Raw genomic sequence first — 19254 nt, forward strand, 5'->3', positions numbered from 1 at the left:
AACAAAAAAGAAAGTAATGATCATTTTTAAACCACTTTATGGGTACCTCATGTTATATCTTACTGTATCTCCACATTTCAGACTATATTATTATTATTTGTGTTTGGGAAAGGTCTGGGGATGGAACCCGGGGCATTCAACCTCCGAGCTACACTCCCACCCCTATTTTTATTCTTTATTTTGAAAGAGGGTCTCACTAAGTAGCTGAGGCTGTCCACGAACTGCTATCCTCTCCGGTCTCAGCCTCCTGAATGCTGGGATTACAAGCATGTGCCGCTACGCCTGGCTTCAGACTCTGTATTATTGATATGACTATAGACATATATAATTATTTTTCTCATACATATGAGATTGTGCTATATTTATATATATTCTTTCATTGTAGAAGGTTACTGGGGATTGAACTCAGGCACATTCTATCTTTGAGCTACACCTCTATCTTTTTTTGTGTGTGGGGGGGGAACCCAGGAGCTTTTCTAGCTCTGGGCTATACTCTCAGACTTATTTTATATTTTATTTGGAAACAGGGTCTCACTAAGTTGCTGAGAGCCTCACTAAGTAGCTGAGGCTGGGTTTGAACTTGTCCAATCCTCCTGTCTCAGCCTCCCAAGCACGGGGATTACAAGTGTGTGCCTCCACGCCAGGCTTCTTTTTAATTTTTAGTTTTGAAACAAGTCTCACTAGGTTGCTGAATTTTGCTAAATTGCTGAGACTGTCTTTGAACCTTTGATCCTCCTCTCTTAGCCTCACAAGTACTGGGATTACAGGCATTCACTACCACACTTTGTTAGTTTTTTTCACTTTAAATCTGTTTTTGTAGCCAGGCATGGTGGCACACGCTTGTAATCCTAGCAATTGGGAGGCTGAGACCAGAAGATCGCGATTCACGGACAGCCACTTAGTGAGGCCCTCTGCAACTCAGTGAGACCAGTTTCAAAATAAAGAATAAAAAATAGGGCAGGGGGTGTAGCTCGGAGGTCGAATGCCCCTGGGTTCCATCCCCAGACCCGCAAAAAAAAAAAAAATAATACTTAAAAATAATTTTAGTTTTTTATAAAGTTCAAACACAGCCCAAGATAAAATTTGAAAAATATCCCACTCATGTCACTTCCTTACCACTGTTTTCCCAATATAGTCTTACTAATTTGAGTGAGGCATGATGGCACGCCACCAAACTCATCAGGAAAGCCTTTAACTATTAGGAACTCTTGAGTGTACTGTGTCAAATACAAGTTTTCCAAAATTCTGATTTTTGTTTGAAGCTCTGATTTTATAATTGACAGCAAATACTTTCACATGTGGCTTTTTAAATAACTTTATATGCAGGGTGTGGTGGTGTACAGTTGTAATCCCAGTAGTTAGGAGGCAGAGACAGGAAGATCAGCCTCACACCAGCCTCAGCTACTGAGTGAGGCCCTCTGCTACTTAGACCCTGTTTCAAACTAAAGAAAAAAAATAGGGCTTGGGGGTATAGCTCAGAGATAGAATGCCCCTGGGTTCAATCCTCAGTACTGTATAAGTAAATAAGTACGTACGTATGTACGTACGTATGTACATACATACATACATACAATAAGTTTATGCCATTGTTGGCAGTAAATACTTGTAATCCCAGTACTTGGGAGGCTGTGACAGGATCCCAGGTTTGTGGCCAGCCTCAGCAACTTTGTAAGGCCCTCCACAACTTACTGAGACTCTGTTTCAAACTAAAGAATAAAAAATTGTAGCCAGGAATGGTGGCGCAAGCTTATAATCCCTGTGCTTGGGAGGCAGAGACAGGAGGACCGTGCAGGTTTGAAGCCAGCCTCTCTGGCTTAAGAGACCCTGTTTCCAAATAAAAATATAAAAAAATAGTTCTGGGAGTGTAGCCTGGAGGTTTAAGGGCTTCCATGAACCCCAGTACCACCAAAAGGAGAAAAAAAAATTGTGCTGGGGATGTAGCTTGGAGGAAGAATGCCCCCCTGAGTTCAATCCCCAGTACTGCAAAAAATAATAATAACTTCATTGATAAATAATTCACATGCCAAATTACACATTATTTTAAATATGAAATTTAGTGGTTGCCAATATATTCACAGACTTACGCAGTCATTCCCACAATCAATTTTAAAACATTTACCCAGTATTTATTTATTTATTTATTTATTTATTTATTTGCGGATCTGGGGGTGGAACCCAGGGGCATTCGACCTCTGAGCTACACCCCCTGCCCTATTTTTTATTCATTTCGAAACCGGGTCTCACTGAGTTGCAGAGGGCCTCACTTAAGTACCTGAGGCTGTCTGCAAACTGCGATCCTCCAGGTCTCAGCCTTCCAAATGCTGGGATTACACGCGTGCGCCACCACGCCCGGCTTATCCAGAATGTTTGTTTAGAACATTACCCCCAAAAGAAACCTCATACCCTTTAGCTATTACCCTTCTACTTCCTTATTCCTCTATCCCTAACCAACCACCAGTCTTTTTGTGTTGTAGATTTCTTTTCTAGACATTTCTATGAATAGAATCGTAGAGCATATAGGATTTACGACTGATATCTTTCACTTTAGTTTAATGTTTTCAAGGATTGTCATGCTGTAGCATATATCGGTACTTCATTACTTCTTTTTTTTTCCCCCTTCGGCAGTGTAGAATGAAGCCAGTATCACCAAAAAAAATTAAAAAAATAAAAAAGACATTATTAAATAAATAAATAAATTTTCAGATTAACTCTGAACATTATTGTTCATGTTGCATAGGAGGAACCAGAGGCGTGTAAAGTAGCTTCTCTGAGTGATAGAACTAGGATGCAGACTTGAGTTTCTCTCTGCCAAAGTCCTCTGATAAGTGCTACCCATCAGGGCTGCCCCATTCTACAGCTCCAGAGTCACTCTCCACACTGTGTTCTCTGTGGATGACTTTTCTAGGGATTGTACATTGAAGCACCTTGTATCTCAGCCACCCTGAGTATAGATGCCGTCTGAATAAGAGTGGGATGAGTGCTGTATAAATGTGGCTTTCAGACAAATCTCTGGTCTCTTCTACTGTGTGTGAATGAATTCTCATCGTCTCTCAGTTCCGGTTAAAAGATTCTTGAAGATAAACTTTATCCTCTGGTCATTTTGTGTAATGATCACCACGTAGGAGTTGCCTCCTCTATTCTGGGTTGATTTGAACAGTACTAAAACTCTTGCTGTTCTGTTTCTTTTTCAGGCTGCTGTACAGGACAGACTAAATGAACAAGAGGGTGTACCCAGTGTTTTCAACCCACCTCCATCCCGACCCCTACAAGTTAACACAGCTGACCACCGGATCTATAGCTATGTTGTCTCAAGACCACAGCCAAGGGCAAGTTATTTTGCAGCTGGATTTTCTTTCCTTTTTATTCTGTATATTTATTCATTTGATTATATATTGATCTCTGTATGATAAGAGCAGAAGAAATTCAGAATGTTAATCTGCTAGCCAGACCTAGGCCCTTGGTAGATTTAGTATCTATATCTTATTTTACTCTTGATTTCTTATTTATTTTTTTATTTTGTTCTTTGCCAATTACTTAGATTATTTTTCTGCACCTTGTTTTGAATACCTAGATAGGTTCTATATTGGCTAAAAATGTTTTAGGTTTACTAGATCACATTTATTTATTTATTTATTTATTTAACGTGTGTGTTCACTAGGGATTGAACCATTTTGGAGCTATATGGAGCTATACCACCAACCCTATTTTAATTTTTTATTTTGAAGCAAGGTCTCACTAAGTTGCTGAGACTGGCTGCAAACCTGTGTTCCTCCTTTCTGAGCCTCCCAAGTACTGGGATTATAACAGTGTGCTACCACGCTTGGCTCACCATCTTTTAAATTAGAATCTCTTCACTGAGTTCTTTGTTGCTTGAGTTTACTTAATTTTAGCTACTTTTGTGGAAGTACTTAGACTCTTGAGATCCTCTAGAAATTAGTCTTGAAGGACCAATAGCAAAGAGGATAGGCATTAAATTGGACGTTCATTTCAGAATGCTCCAAAATCTGGTATTTTGGCATTAGAGACCCAGAGATGACCAAAGAGCTAGTTTTCTCATTTCAAATTTAATTTCTCAGTTTAGTTAGAGAACTCAGATGTATATATTAATACTTAACTCTAAAGAACTTAGGAATGTTTTGTTCTTCTCCTTGAGGTTATATTTACCTTTTATTCTTGTATTTAGAATCCTAAGAAAGCAGCACTTCCTATAGCTTTGGAGCAGCTAGAATTTATTCTAACATCATTTTTTTTTTTTGAGTACTTAATATTTTTAAAATGGAATTTAGCAGAGCATAGTGCATGCCTGTAATCTCAGTATTTGGTAGGCTGAGATAGGAGGAGGATCACAAGATTCAAGACCAGTGTTCAGTAACTTAGTGAGACCTTGTTTCTAAATAAAGAGAGCTGGGGGTGTGGCTTAGAAGCAGAGAACCCCTGGACTCAATCCCTGCTACCACAACAAACAATAAATAAATAGGTAGGTAGGTAGGTAGGTAGATAGGTAGATAGCCAGTGCTTAGTAACTTAGGCCCTGTTTCAAAATAAAGAGAACTGGTAGTATAGCTTAGAAGCAGAATGTCCCTGGGCTCAATCCCAAGTACCACAAATAAACGATAGATAGATAGATAGATAGATAGATAGATAGATAGATAGATAGATAGATAGATAGCTGAGAGGTGGCAGATTATGAGTTCGAGACCAGTCTGGGCAGCATGGGCAGACCCCATTGATTGATTGATAGACAGGCAGACAGACAGACAATAAATATATACATACATACACAGTTTAAGTACAATAGTCCAACCTTATCCTTGGGGTAGGGATACATTTCAGGACCTCTTGTAGATGCCTGAAATTGCCAATAATACCAATCCTTTAATGCTTTTTTCATCTTAATTAAAGTATTTATCACGTACCGTGGCTGTAATTTGCAGTTACAGTTGAAACAGCAAAGCTAGCACAATTTTTTTCTTCCTTACGATTTCTTGAGTAAAAGATCTTAGCAACCTCAGCCTATAATGTTTTAATATGCAAACTTACTTTTTCACTTAAAAGAAGCACTTTATGATTTTTCTTTGGTATCTAAATTGCCAGCATCACTACTCTTATTTTGGGGGCCATTGTTCAGTAAAGTAAGGACTACTTGAACACAAGCACTACAGTACCTTGACAGTTAATCTGATGACTGAGACAGCTGCTGAGTGACTACAGGGCACATATCCTTTGTAAGACCGGATCGTGGAGTGGAGCAGGACTGTGTGAGATTCATCAGGACAATGCATAGTTTAAAACTTAAAAATTGCTTATTTTTGGAATTTTCAATTTAACATTTTCAGACCTCAGTTGACTGGGTAACTAAAACAGCAGAAAATGAGACTCCAGATAAAGGGGGGATAGGGGCTGCTATCAGTTTAGGCCATTCTGTTTTAAGAGGGTACAGATTCCTAGAGAATTACTACTCAGGGAGTAGTTCTGTATATATCCCTTGTTTCTTATATTGCTTTAGGTTTAACTCCTTTGGGGCCTTCAAGTCAGCCATGGGGCTCTAGATCCTCCCTGGTTATGGACCAGAAAGTATCTCAGACTAACAAAATGTGACATCTGAGCAGTGCTCTGTAAACTATAGAGCCTTGTATGTTTGGTAGTTAATAATAATAGCAATAATATTATTAATTAGTATTATTACTAGAATAAGCAGCTATATAAGGATTTTTTGTTATGGTAATATCCTTCTTTATATACAAATGTCCAAGGTAGTAATAATGGTTATCTTTTAAGCCGGGCGTGGTGGCGCACGCTTGTAATCCCAGCATTCAGGAGGCTGAGACTGGAGGATCGCGGTTCGCAGACAGCCTCAGCTACTTAGTGAGGCCCTCTGCAACTCAGTGAGACCCTGTTTCAAAATAAAGAATAAAAAAAAAAATTGGGGCAGTGGGAGTAGCTCAGAGGTCAAATGCCTCTGGTTCCATCCCCAAGCCCGCAAAAAAAAAAAAAAAAAAAAAAAAAAAGTCTGGGAGTATAGCCCGGAGGTAGAAAGCCTCTGGGTTCCACCCCCAGTACCACCAAAAAAAAAAAAAAGGTTATCTTTTCTGCTGTTTCTGTGGTGTGTGTGGGTATGTTTTAGTTATGAGTGGGTGATATTGGGGATTGAACCAGGCACATTCTACCTCTGAGCTATATTCCCAGCACACCCTCCCTTTGTTTTTTGCAGTACTGAGGATTGAACCTAGGGAAATTCTACCTCCAAGTTATACCCGTAGCCCTATTCTTTATTTTGAAACAGGGTAAGTTTCAGAGGGCCTCACTAAATAACTGAGGCTGGCTATGAACTTGCAATCATCCTGTCTCTGCCTCCCAAGTACTGAAATTACAAGTGTGTGCCACCATGCCCAGCTTTTTTTTTTTTAATTTTGAAAAAAAGTCTTGATATGTTGTTGAGAGTCTTGCTAAATTGTTGAGACTGGCCTCAAACCTCCAATCCTCCTTTCTCAGCCTCCCAAGTACTAGGATTGCAGGAATGTACCACCATGCCCAGAAATATGTGCTGTTTGTTTGTTTGTTTGTTTTGTGATGCCGGGGACGGAACCCAGGGGCATTCTACTTCTGATCTACACCCCCAGCCCTATTTTTTATTCTTTATTTGAAACAGGGTCTCACTGAGTTGCAAAGGGCCTCACTAAGTAGCTGAGGCTGGCTGCGAACCATGATCCTCCTGTCTCAGCCTCCTGAATGCTGGGATTACATGTATGTGCCACCATGCCCAGCTGTTTGTTCTGTATTTTAATCACTTTTTTTTTCCTTGTACTATGGATGGTACCCAGGGGCACTCTACCTCTGAGCTACACCCCAGCCCTATTGTTTAGTCTTTATTTTTTAAACAGGGTCTGAGTTGCAAAGGGCCTCACCAAGTAGCTGAGGCTGTCCATGAACTGCTATCCTCCTGTCTCAGCCTCCCAAATGCTGAGATTACAAGCGTGCATTACCACGGCTTTTTTTTTTTTTTTTTAATCAGGGTCTCACTAAATTGCTGACAGCCTCACCAAGTTGCTGAGACTGGCTTCTAGCTCCCAATCCTCCTCTCTTGGCCTCTCCAGTGCTGGGATTATAGCCATGTACCACCATACCTGGCTTAAATTAGCATTTAAAAGATTGAGGTAACCAGGTGATTGGCACACCCCTGTAAACCCAACTACTTGGGAGGCTAAGGCAGGAGAATCACAAGTTTGGGGCAGTTCTGGGCAACCTAGCAGATCCCATCTCAAAATAAAATTTATATAGGGTTTGGCACAGGTATGGGGGTACACATATGTAATCCCAGTACTTGGGAGGCTGAAACAGGAGGATTACACTGTTTCAAAGTAAAAAATGAAACTGGCTGGTGGCATATGAGGGTCTAGCTCAGAGGTCGAATGCCCGAGTTCAACCTGGCACCAAACAATAATAATGACGATGATGGAGGGGGTGATTATAGCTCAGTAGTGGATCACTTGCCTGTCATGCACAAGGCCCGGGTTTAATCCACAATAACACACACACACACACACACTCCACAATAACACACACACACACACACACACACACACACACACACACACACACACACAACCAGGAAGAGCAAAGTGTATTATAGAGGAAGAAATCACATGAAAGAACAGAAAGTGTGAAAATCTGAACTAGCTATTTTGTAAAGTATATGAGATTGGAAGAATGGTATCTAACTTTGTCTTTTGGACTTTCAGGGGCTGCTTGGATGGGGTTATTACTTGATAATGCTTCCATTCCGGTTTACCTATTACACGATACTTGATATATTTAGGTATGTACCTCTGTGTTTATTAACAGCAACAGAGTAGACTTTGGAGCTGAAACTTGGATAAGAATACATTTTATGCTCTTATGGATGTTGATTATGAGCCATCTTTTACTATAGTGCACAAAAATATTTTAAATTGTTCAAGCATGGGGGGCAGTGTAAATGAAGTTGTTTTTAATTAGTTCAATAATATCTATTTGCAATTAGTTCAATAATATCTATTTGCAAGAATCAATCTGCCTACATTAATTGGTCTCCTCCCTCTTCTCCCCCACCATGTTTGTCACCTCTACATTCCCTAGTTAATCTCCACACCCTTTCTTTCTAACCACCATTATCTCCTAACTTCACATTCCTTGGAACTTTTACCCTAAAACACTTCTCTATCTTGACTACTTAAAATCCCAGCAGATTTTCTTGCTCTGAGATTACCCACTTTGCCCTAGATTCCTTTCACAGTAGTGGCATCTCTCTAGACACTATGTTCTGTACATTTCTCTCTTCACAGACAGCCGTTGCTGACACTGGGTCCCTTTTGTGTATACATCCATTTGCTTCATACTTTCACCTTCTAGCTTCCTTCATATAACCATCAAAAAGCTCGTCATTGGATGCTGTAGAGGGTCAAAACATAGCAAATGTTGAATGGAGCAGGTATTTGTCTAGAGCCACACCTAGGCTTTATGGGGAACTAAAATGTTTATGGCCATTCAAACCAGCAGATGGAGCTAGAAATGTGATCTGTGCTTTGCATACATCACAACCTTTGCCTCCTTCCAAATACAGGGCAGGCTTTGTTCTACTCTAAGGAGGCTGGAAGTTAGCATGTAGTAGTTGCAGAAGTTCAGGGATAATACCTTTTATCTTGGCCTCTTAGTTTTTTGTTTTTTTTTTTTTTTTTTTTTTTTGAGATTACCTTCTTAATTAATGGCTTCCTTGCTTTAGCAGAGTTCTTAATGGCCACCAACTATTGCTTAGTATTTTCTCTATTTCTATAGGAATAGAAGCATAAAAACATTTACAATCGTAATGAAGACTAAATTAACATATCTGTCCTAAATTGTGTCAACTGTAGGGGATAACAAGAAACAAAAAGTTCAAACCTTTATTTATTTCTAAAAATTTGAACACTTAAAAGTGATGCCCTTTGCAACTCAGTGAGACCCTGTTTCAAAAATAAAATAGGAAGCCGGGCATGGTGGCGCACACTTGTAATCCCAGCATTTGGGAGGCTGAGACAGGAGGATTGCACAGGTTCAAAGCCAGCTTCAGCTACTTAGTGAGGCCCTTTGCAACTCAGTGAGACCCTGTTTCAAAATAAAGAATATATAATAGGGCTGGGGCTGGGGCTGTCGCTTAGAGGTAAAATGCCCCTGGGTTCCATCCCCGGTACCACAAAAGAAATAAAATAGGATTAAAACATAGGGCTGGGGGTGTAGCTTGGAGTTACAATGCCCCTGGGTTCCATTCCCAGTAAAACAAAAAAAGAAAAATCGTAGGCTGGTTGTAGTATCATGCGCCTGTAATTCTAGTACTTGGGATGCTGAGACAAGAGGATTACAGGTTTGAAGCCAGCCTCAGCAATTAGATCCTGCTTCTGAATAAAATACAAAGCTGGGCGTGGTGGCACACGCTTGTAATCCCCGCGCTTGGGAGGCTGAGACAGGAGGATCGCGCAGGTTCAAAGCTAGCCTCAGCTACTTAGAGGCTCTCAGCAACTTAGTGAGACCCTGTTTCCAAATATATATACATACATACATACATACATACATACATACATACATACATACATATATATGGTCTGGGAGTATAGCCCAGAGGTAGAAAGCCTCTGGGTTCTACCTCCAGTACCACACACACACAAAAAAATAAACACACACACACACGGCTAGGGGTGTAACTCGGAGGCAGAATGCCTCTGGATTCAATCCTGAACAAAAAACACACATGAACACACCTGCACACACATGCACATTCACACACACACACACACACACACACACACTACTAAATTAATTTTAGAGAGAGTAGTCAAAATATTAATATTCTGAAGGATTTCTTAATCATTCTTCTACATACACAACTTCTTACACTTTGTGTTCTTAATTTGCTCTGGGATGATTATATCAATGAATTTGGTTTAATTGCTCAGAAGAAATTCCAAGTGTAATTCTATACACATGGGGAATTTGTTGAAGGGTCAGAAATTGGTTCAAGATTTGGTAAGGAAAATATTATAGTTTAGTCACCTTTTCTGTGCTGAAAGTTTTTCAAGTAAGTGACTACTATCATTTGCTTTCCTTGGAAAGATGTGCATGGCATGTGTTACTAACTTTGATGCACCTATACCACCCAGGCAACTTGTTCAATGTCTTGTAGCACATTGGCCTCTGCCTCACTGCCTTCTATGGAAACCCAGAGCAAAAAGAAATGGTGCTGTACAAAAAGACAGGATGAGCTCTTTAGGCATAGATGTGTCGTACTATCAGGTAATGGGTCTTTAACTTTACAGTTTTACCCATATTCCAAATATGCAAGTTAAGTTTTGGATCCATTTTATAACTTCCTTCATGGATGCCATTGACCATAAATCATCAAGCAAAATTTACTTGCCCCTTTGAAGAGCAAGTAAATTTTGACTATACTATAGTTCAGGTTTGAAAACTCTGTTTAAAAAGGAGAGCGGCAGTTAGGACAACCAGAAAGATTTGTGTTCAGAATTGGCACTATTCCGTAGAACTTTGTGTGGTGATGGAAATTTTCGATCTCTGCACTGTTGGGTATAGAAGCTACTGACCACATGTGGCTCTTGAGTACTTGAAATGTAGCAGGTGTGACTGAGGCACTGGTTTTTTCATTGTGTTTTATTTACTGCATTTAAATATGGAATATCCACAAGTGGCCAGTGGCTACTCTATGAGACAGTGTCTGAAAGCATGGTCTGGTCCCTGATCTTTTTTAATACTGTGTCTTCCTTTCCTAACCCCTTGTAGCCCTTGATTTTTCTGCAAAAAGCGCACAGGATTTGTTTAGGCTGGTGTTAAAATTTATAATCCTAGTAGTATTCATTCTTCTTGAATAGGCAGTGGGACAATACTTGCAGCTTCTGGCTTTTGAGCTAGACATTACTCCCAGGTTTGATGTTCCACACAAACCTCCCTTTGCTGCCATGCCTCTGGCCCTGCTGTAGGAATCTGTACAAACTGGCCCACTCCTTGTACACTACAGTAACCTAGATTCATGTGATATTTATTCCTTCCTCCCCAGGTTTGCTCTTCGTTTTATACGGCCTGACCCTCGCAGCCGGGTCACTGACCCCGTTGGGGACATTGTTTCATTTATGCACTCTTTTGAAGAGAAATATGGGAGGGCACACCCTGTCTTCTACCAGGGAACGTACAGCCAGGTCAGTGCCACAAACCATATAGATGCCAACTTACATGATTCTCTCCTCCAAGGAAAGCATATTCCCGCACTGATCATGCCATTCTTTTACTCAGAAACTTTAAATAGCTCCTCACTGCTTACAGAAGAAAGGGGGGGGGGACAAAACCTTTAGCTGGGCCCTCCTTGATCTAATCTCAACCTTCTTTTGAGATCTTTCACATAACTCGTTTTCCTAGGTTCCAGCCAAACCTTTCCCCGAACACTCTCTCTACTTTCCTTCCTACCTCTGTGCCTTTGCTTTTGCTGTTCCCTCCACCTGGAATGCCTTCCTCACATTTAGTTCATTGGAATCTTGTCCATCCTGCACCAGCTCATGTCACTCCCCTTTTCTATCCATTCTGATTGTTGTGTCATATCCTGCCCTATCTTGTAGTCCAAAATATTAATCCTTTTTTCTTCTATAGCTGTTTTTTAATTTATAGCAGTTTCACATTCCTCCTTATAATTATTTGTGTTCGTGTCTTGCCTCCTTTACCAGACTGTATGTTCCTTGAAGGCAGAGCCTAAATCTTTTTTGATTTCTTACAGAATTGAATAAAGGTGTACAGATCATAGACTCAAGGTGGCTCATCTCATTCAACCGTAGCCACACAGATCTCTGACTGTCACCCCAGGGGAGGAAAACTTGAGTTCTCTGAGCATTAGACATGTTTCTAGTTTTCCAGAGAAAAAGAGAATTATAACTGAGCATTGCCAAAAGGGTGGTACTGCTCTGCAGCCTCCAGGATTCCTGACTATCTGGAGAGAGGAGAAAAATGCTTCTGCTTTGATTTCCCACATCTGCTTTTTCTCACAGTCATTCTCCTTTCTGGCTGCTTCCACCCACTCACCAAACAAAAAGCACCTAGTACATGGCATTAAGGCCTTGTGCTGAATGTGGAGACACGGGAATGAATAAGGTGAACACCTTTCATTTACACTCTTTGCTCTGATCCTGAGGGTGAGACCACCGTTGGCCATTCAGGAAATGTTCAGGTACAATGTACTCAGGAGTATACCAAAGTATATGCAAGAGTTTTGGCTAGTAGCCTTATCTTTGAAGAGCTCTTAAGCCCTGTGCTCCTTAGAAAGCCTGTGAGTCCTGTGGTTCTTTATTCTGCTTGTTACGTGGACTGGGATCAGGCTCATCGTTGTAGATATTTTTTATTTACAAGAATATTATGTCTATAAAGTAGCAAAAATTTTGCTTCTTTTTTCAGATGGTCAGTGTCCTGTTTTTATCTTTGTTTAGACTGGGAACATCTGACTTTTCTGTGATTTATAGGAGGCCTATATGTGTCAGCCTGTCTATTCTCATATGCTTGATAAAGTTTAAGTCCTAACAACACTAAAACCTTTGCATTAAAACTTGTTAGCATAGACTCTTTATAGGGAGAAAATGCTAGGGGTATGAAGGTAGGAGCCCAGGAATTTTCTGGTTTCTTGCTCACCATTTTTTTTTTTTAATTTCTCTTTTATTCCCCCTAAATACACATATTTAGGTCCCTTAGCCTAAATAACAGCTTAGAGAACTGTCTATATAATAATTAGTGGTCTATTTCTCACAGGCACTTAATGATGCCAAGCGGGAGCTTCGCTTCCTTTTGGTTTATCTCCATGGAGATGACCACCAGGACTCTGATGAGTTTTGTCGGTAAGTGGATCAATAATTTTCTTTTTATTTTCTGACCCTTTCTTCTGACTGTGTCAGTTGTTCTTATGTCCTTTTCATCCCTTTCTGTAGCAATACACTCTGTGCACCTGAAGTTATTTCACTAATAAACACTAGGATGCTCTTCTGGGCATGCTCTACAAACAAGCCTGAAGGCTACAGGGGTAAGTTATGTTTCTTTTACCTCCTTGAGAACTTTGGAGTGTCTTTTGAAAGGTCTGGATAGACACTCTGCACTGTTTCTTACATGGGATATTGTGTAACTACATTCTTTTACAGTGATAAGTGCACTTTTTATATCATTTAATCTTCTCAGCAGTTTTGAGCAGTACTGAATTATATTACCTCTACTCTGGGCTTAGGAAACAGACTCAAAGAATTTAAGATCATACAGTTAGCAGGGTTTGAAGCAAGATTAGCTCTGATAAATTCCCATTATTTACAGTTGACCATTGCCAGACCTTTCACTTTAAGGAAATTAAAGTGAGCCAGGCGTAGTGGCGCACTCTTGTAATCCCCGCGTTTGGGAGGCAGAGACAGGAGGATCACACAGGTTCGAAGCCAGCCACACGCGCTGGCTTACGAGACCCTGTTTCCAAAAAAAAATGTAAAAATAGGTCTGGGAGTGTAGCCCAGAGTTAGAAGGGCTTCCAGGAACCCCAGTACCACCAAATTATAATAATAATAATAACAACAACAACAACAACAATAATAATGATAATAATAAAGAAATTAAAGTGAAATAGTAGCATATCTTTAGGGTGTTTTTTTTTTTTAATGGAAGAATTTATTTTCATCATCAGCAATTTTAACAGAGCTTCTTGCACAGTGATTTAGCTAGTTAAGTGCCCTGAGTACTGATATGGGTTCAAAAAATTCAGTTCTTTGCTGGTAGTAACTCTTATTTGGAGATAAGTTTTTTTTGTTTTGTTTTGTTTTGTTTTTGTTTTGTTTTTGTGGTACTCGGAGTGGAACCCCAAAGGCTTTCTACCTCTGGGCTATATTCCCAGACCTTTTTTATATTTTATTTGGAAACAGGGTCTCACTAAGTTGCTGAGAGCCTCACTAAGCAGCTGAGGCTGGCTTCGAACCTGTGTGATCTCTTGTCTCAGCCTCCCAAGCATGGGGATTACAAGCGTGTGCCACCACACCTGGCTGGAGATAAGTATTTTTAGAAGTTACTAGGAGGCCGGGTGTGGTGGCGCATGCTTGTAATCCCAGCATTTGGGAGACTGAGACAGGAGGATTTTGGTTCATGGACAGCCTCAGCACTTAATGAGGCCCTTTGCAACTCAAGTGAGACCCTGTTTCAAAATAAAAAATAGGGCTGGGGTATCACTTGGAGGTAAAATATCCCCGGGTTCCATCCCCAGTACCACAAAAAAGTAAATAAATAAAATAAAAATAAAAAGACTAAAAAATAGGGCTGGGGGTGTGTAGCTCGGAGGTAGAATGGCCCTGGGTTCCATCCCCAGTACTGTAAAAAAAGAAGTTACTAGTAGATAAGCCAAGTATAGTAAGTGCACACCAATAATCTCTGGGAGGCTGAGACAGGAGGATGGAAGGTTTAATGCCAGCCTCAGAAACTTAGTGATACTCTGTTACCAAATTAAAAATAATATAAACCTGGGAGCAGGGCATGGTGGTACATGCTTGTAATTCTAGTATTTGGGAGGCTGAAACAGGAAGATTGAAGGTTGTAGGACAGCCTCAGCAAATAGACACTCATCAGCCTAGTGAGACCATGTTTAAAAATGAAAATAAAATAGGGCTGGGAATGTAGCTCAGAGGTAAATTACCCCTGAATTCAATCAATACTCAGTACACCCCCTCAAAAAAAAAGAATACAGATACAATGGCCCCTGTGTTAAATCCCCAGCACCACACATACACAAAAAGTTAAATTTGAAGACATCCAATAAAGAAAGTCCTTTTGCAGCTCTTCTATCCAGCCAGCTGAGTATATGCTAGCATGCCAGGCATTATGCTAGGTCTTGAGAACCAAAGATGCAGCAGGTGTTTTCTTTGTACACTGGAATCTTTACCCCTAATTGTGTTTTCTTCTTTTATTTTGCTGGTGTGTGTGTGTGTGTGTGTGTGTACGTACACAAGTGCTTGCACGAGGGATTAAACCCAGAGGCATTCTATCTCTACTCTAAGCCACACCCCTAGCCATGTTTCTTATTTATTTATTTATTTATTTATTTATTTATGTTTTTGCTTGAAACAGAGTTTCACTAAGTTGCTGAGGCTCCCTATGAACCTGTAATCCTTCTGTCTCAGCCTTCCAATTACTGGGTGCAGGCATGCACCACCACACCCAGCTTCCTGCATACATTTTGCCATTCAAATATGGCTTTGCAGCCAGGCATGATAGCACATGCTTGTAATCCCAGCATTTGGGAGGCGAAGACCAGAGGATCACAGTCTGTGGACAGACTCAGCTACTTAGTGAGGCCCTTTGCAACTCAGTAAGACCCTGTTTCAAAAAAAAAAAAAACTTTTTAAGACTAAAAAAAAAAAAAAAAAAAAAATAGGGGCCAGGGGTGTAGCTCAGAGGTAGAATGCGCCTGGGTTCCAGCCCCAGTAATGCAAATATGGCTTTGCAGTGTTGGATAGAAGAGACCAAGAATACTTTTGTTGGTTTTGTTTGCTGTGGTACTGGGGATTGAACCCAGGGACACTCTATTGCCAGGCTTTACCTGAATCCCTTTCTAATTTTTGTTCTGAAACAAAGTTTCTGATCCTTGCTACATTGCTGAAGCTAACCTCAAACTGCAAAATCTTGTCCCAGCCTTCCAAGTACTGGGATTATAGGCCCATGCCATCATGCCTGGCCCAAGGATACTTTTTATGTAAATTTCTACAATCTCTTCTTTAATATCATAAGGAAAGTATAGGTAAAACTTCAGTATGGTAAATTTTGTTTATTTGAAGAATAGTTTAGCTCCTTTGGAACATAAAAACCAGCCTTTTAGGAGTAGAAAATAGGAAAAAGAGATAATGAAGGGATTAGGAGAAAGGAAGAAGAGAGAGTTCATCACCAGTAGCATCAGGCTGATTCTTGCAGTCTTGTATCTTTGCAACCTTGTCGCCTTGACCCTTTACCCAGGGAGAACTATGCTTAAGCAGTAGCCAGATTCTTTTCCTACCATTAGGTAGACATTGTCTTTGAATTCTACAACCTTTTCCAGCATTACAACAGCCACTTCCCACTAGAAAAGCCTCTTTTCTAATTAAGCACCTAGCTGTAGGCACACAAACATAAAAAAGAGAAAAAATTAGGACGTGGGGTGGGGGGGATAGGTAAGAATAAATGACATCTCTCCTTTCTTTACCAACTGGGATTAAAACACTTCTCTCTCCCATTATGGAAAATCTAAGAGTTGATCTGTTTCATCTGCAAGTCCTGCCCTTGATCTCTTGGGTGTTCTGTCAGTCTCACAGGCTTTACGAGAGAACACCTATCCATTCCTGGCCATGATTATGCTGAAGGATCGGAGGATGACTGTGGTGGGGCGCCTAGAAGGGCTCATCCAACCTGATGACCTCATCAACCAGCTTACTTTTATTATGGATGCAAACCAGACATACCTGGTTTCAGAGCGCCTCGAAAGGTATGAGTAGGTTCTTTTCTTTTTTATGCCCTTTTTATTTATTTATTTATTTTTTTTTTTTTGGTGGTACTACAGATTGAACCCAGGGGCATTCTACCTCTTAAGCTACATCCCCAGCCCTGTTTTATTTTTATTTTGAAACAGGGTCTCACTAGGTTGATGAGAGTCTCACTACTTGGCTGAGGCTATCCTCAAACTTGCGGTCCACCTGTCTCAGCCTCCCAAGTACTAGGATTACAGGCCTGTGCCATCATACCCAGTTTGCAAGTTATTTTCTGAAAGGAAGAGACCAGTTGTATATTTGGAAGGCAGACCTAGCTCTGTCCTCAGGAATAAGTATTATAAACCAGGATGGTGGCACCTATAATCTCAGCTACTTGGGAGGCTGAAGTAGAAGGATTATAAGTTTAAGGCCAGCCTGGGTAACTTAGCGAGGACCCTAAAATAAAATAAAAATAAAAATGCCAGGCGAGTTGTCGCACACCTATAATCCTGGTACTTGGGAGGCTGAGACAGGAGGATTTGAAGCCAGCTTCAGCAATTTACAGAGACCTTGTTTCCAAGTAGAAAATAAAACAGGGGTGGAGGGTATAGCTCAGAGGTAGAATGCCTCTGGGTTCATTCCCCAGCACCAATAAATTAATAATAAAAAATAAAAAGGACTGAGGATGTAGTTCAATGGTAGTGTCCCTACCACCACACCCAGCTATGTACATTAATTGTAAAAAGTTTGAAAAACACAGAAAAGCAGAAATTAAAAATCACAAAGCCGGGCATGGTGGTGCATGTTTGTAATCCCTGCGCTTGGGAAGCTGAGACAGGAGGATGGCACAGGTTCAAAGCCAGCCTCAGCTACTGAAGCTCTCAGCAACTTAATAAGACCCTGTTTCCAAATAAAATATAAAATAGGTCTGGGAGTATAGGCCGGAGGTAGAAAAGCCCCTGGGTTCCATCCCCAGTAACACACACACACACACACACACACACACACACACACACACACACAAAAACCAGGGTCTTGATAGGTTGCCAAGAGTCTAGCTAGGTTGCTGAGGCTGGCCTTGAACCTGCAATCCTTCAGTTTTAGCCTCCTTACTAATGGGATTACAGGCGTGTGCCACCACAACCAGCTCCTATTGTATATACCCTGACGATCTTAAGGAAAAAAAAAACAACTCAAGCCCAGTTTCTCCTATTGTATGGTCCCAGCACGTTATTTCTGACACTGGATACGTGGGGTTTTCTCCCCATACAAAAAGCAGGCAATCAGAGCTCAGTTGCCAAGAGTGCTGCCTACTCAGTATACATGCCAGTTTAAAGCCTCAGAGGGGCCAGGTGCAGTGGCATACACCTGTAGTGAAAAAATATAAAGTTTAAAGAGAACATGATAAGCCGGGCATGGCGATGCACACTTGTAATCCCAGCATTTGGGAGGCTGAGAAAGGAAGATTGCAGTTCATGGCCAGCCTCAGCTACTTAGTGGGGTCCTTTGCAACTCAATGAGACCTTGTTTCAAAATAAAAAATAAAAATAGGGCTGGGGGTGTAGCTTGGAAGTAGAATGCCCCTGGGTTCCATCCCTAGTACCACAAGTAAGAAGAAAAAAAAGGAAGAGGAAAGATTGTTCTTCTGCCAAATTAAATTGAGGGAAGAGATGACTCATTCATATTTCTGCCATACTGTTTTTGGAATCCCTCAGGGGACCAACATTTTTTCAGATGTTTAGTATAAGAAAATACAGGGGGCTGAGCCTCGCGCACACCTATAATCCCTGTACGTGGGAGGCTGAAACAGAAGGATCACATGATAGGTTCAAGGACACTGTCCGCTACACAGCTAGACTCTCAGCAACTTGCCAAGACCCTGTTTCAAAGACCAAAACTAAAAAGGACGATGCTACAAAAAATAGAGTCAGCCAGGCATGGTGGCACACGCTTGTAATCCCAGTACTTATAAGACTGAGACAGGAGCATCACCATAAGTTCAAAGCCAGCCTTGGCAACTCAGTGAGGCTCTCAGCAACACACCGAGACCCTGTTTCCAAATAAGAAATAAAATTGGGCTGGGAGTGTATCTCAGAGGTAGAATGCCCCTGGGTTCGAACCCTAATACCACAAAAATAAAAAAGGACTGCAGTGTAGTTCAGAGGTAGAATACTCCTGAGTTGATTCCTAGTGCTACCAAAGAAAAAGACAAGAAAACACCGGGGGCTGGGGTATGGGAGCGTGTTTGCCTGGCATCCCTGAGTCTCTGAGATCAATCCCAGTACCAAAAAAAAAAAAAAACCACAGCTTTGCGAGATTGCAGTTTTCCTTTTAATGCTTTTGATCTGTCCACAGGGAAGAAAGGAACCAGACCCAGGTGCTGAGACAACAGCAGGATGAGGCCTATCTGGCCTCTCTCAGAGCTGACCAGGAGAAAGAAAGGAAGAAGCGGGAGGAGCGGGAGCGGAAGAGGCGAAAGGAGGAAGAGGTGCAACAGCAGAAGCTGGCAGAGGAGAGAAGGCGGCAGGTGATGGGCCATGCCTTTGTTACTTGTGGTTCCTAAACTGTTGAGATTGTCTTATTCTGCTTATTAAGTGTGAAAGGAACCTGCATGGTGGCTTTCACCAGTAATCCCAGCTACTCAGAAAGCTAAGACAGGAAAGTCTTAAGTTCCAGGACAGCCTGTGAAACCCTCTAATCAAAAATAAACAAAATAGCCGGGCGTGGTGGCGCACGCTTATAA

The 19254-nt window shown here is 41.0% G+C and overlaps 1 protein-coding gene across 1 annotated transcript in view; it reads left to right on the forward strand.

Moving 5' to 3' along the window:
• The window catches only part of FAF2 (Fas associated factor family member 2), a gene marked incomplete at both ends in the record, with an annotated part of 63355 nt that overhangs the window by 36620 nt on the left and 7481 nt on the right, over positions 1 to 19254 (forward strand). The window contains 7 exons of the mRNA XM_080693869.1: positions 3192 to 3326; positions 7740 to 7816; positions 11081 to 11219; positions 12808 to 12893; positions 12984 to 13075; positions 16351 to 16528; positions 18867 to 19038. Coding sequence (XP_080549995.1) covers positions 3192 to 3326; positions 7740 to 7816; positions 11081 to 11219; positions 12808 to 12893; positions 12984 to 13075; positions 16351 to 16528; positions 18867 to 19038 — 879 coding nt within the window. The remainder of the gene's footprint in view (positions 1 to 3191; positions 3327 to 7739; positions 7817 to 11080; positions 11220 to 12807; positions 12894 to 12983; positions 13076 to 16350; positions 16529 to 18866; positions 19039 to 19254) is intronic.

This window comes from Muscardinus avellanarius (assembly GCF_963383645.1).
Source record: "Muscardinus avellanarius genome assembly, chromosome: 1".
Classification (NCBI taxonomy): Eukaryota; Metazoa; Chordata; class Mammalia; order Rodentia; family Gliridae; genus Muscardinus; species Muscardinus avellanarius.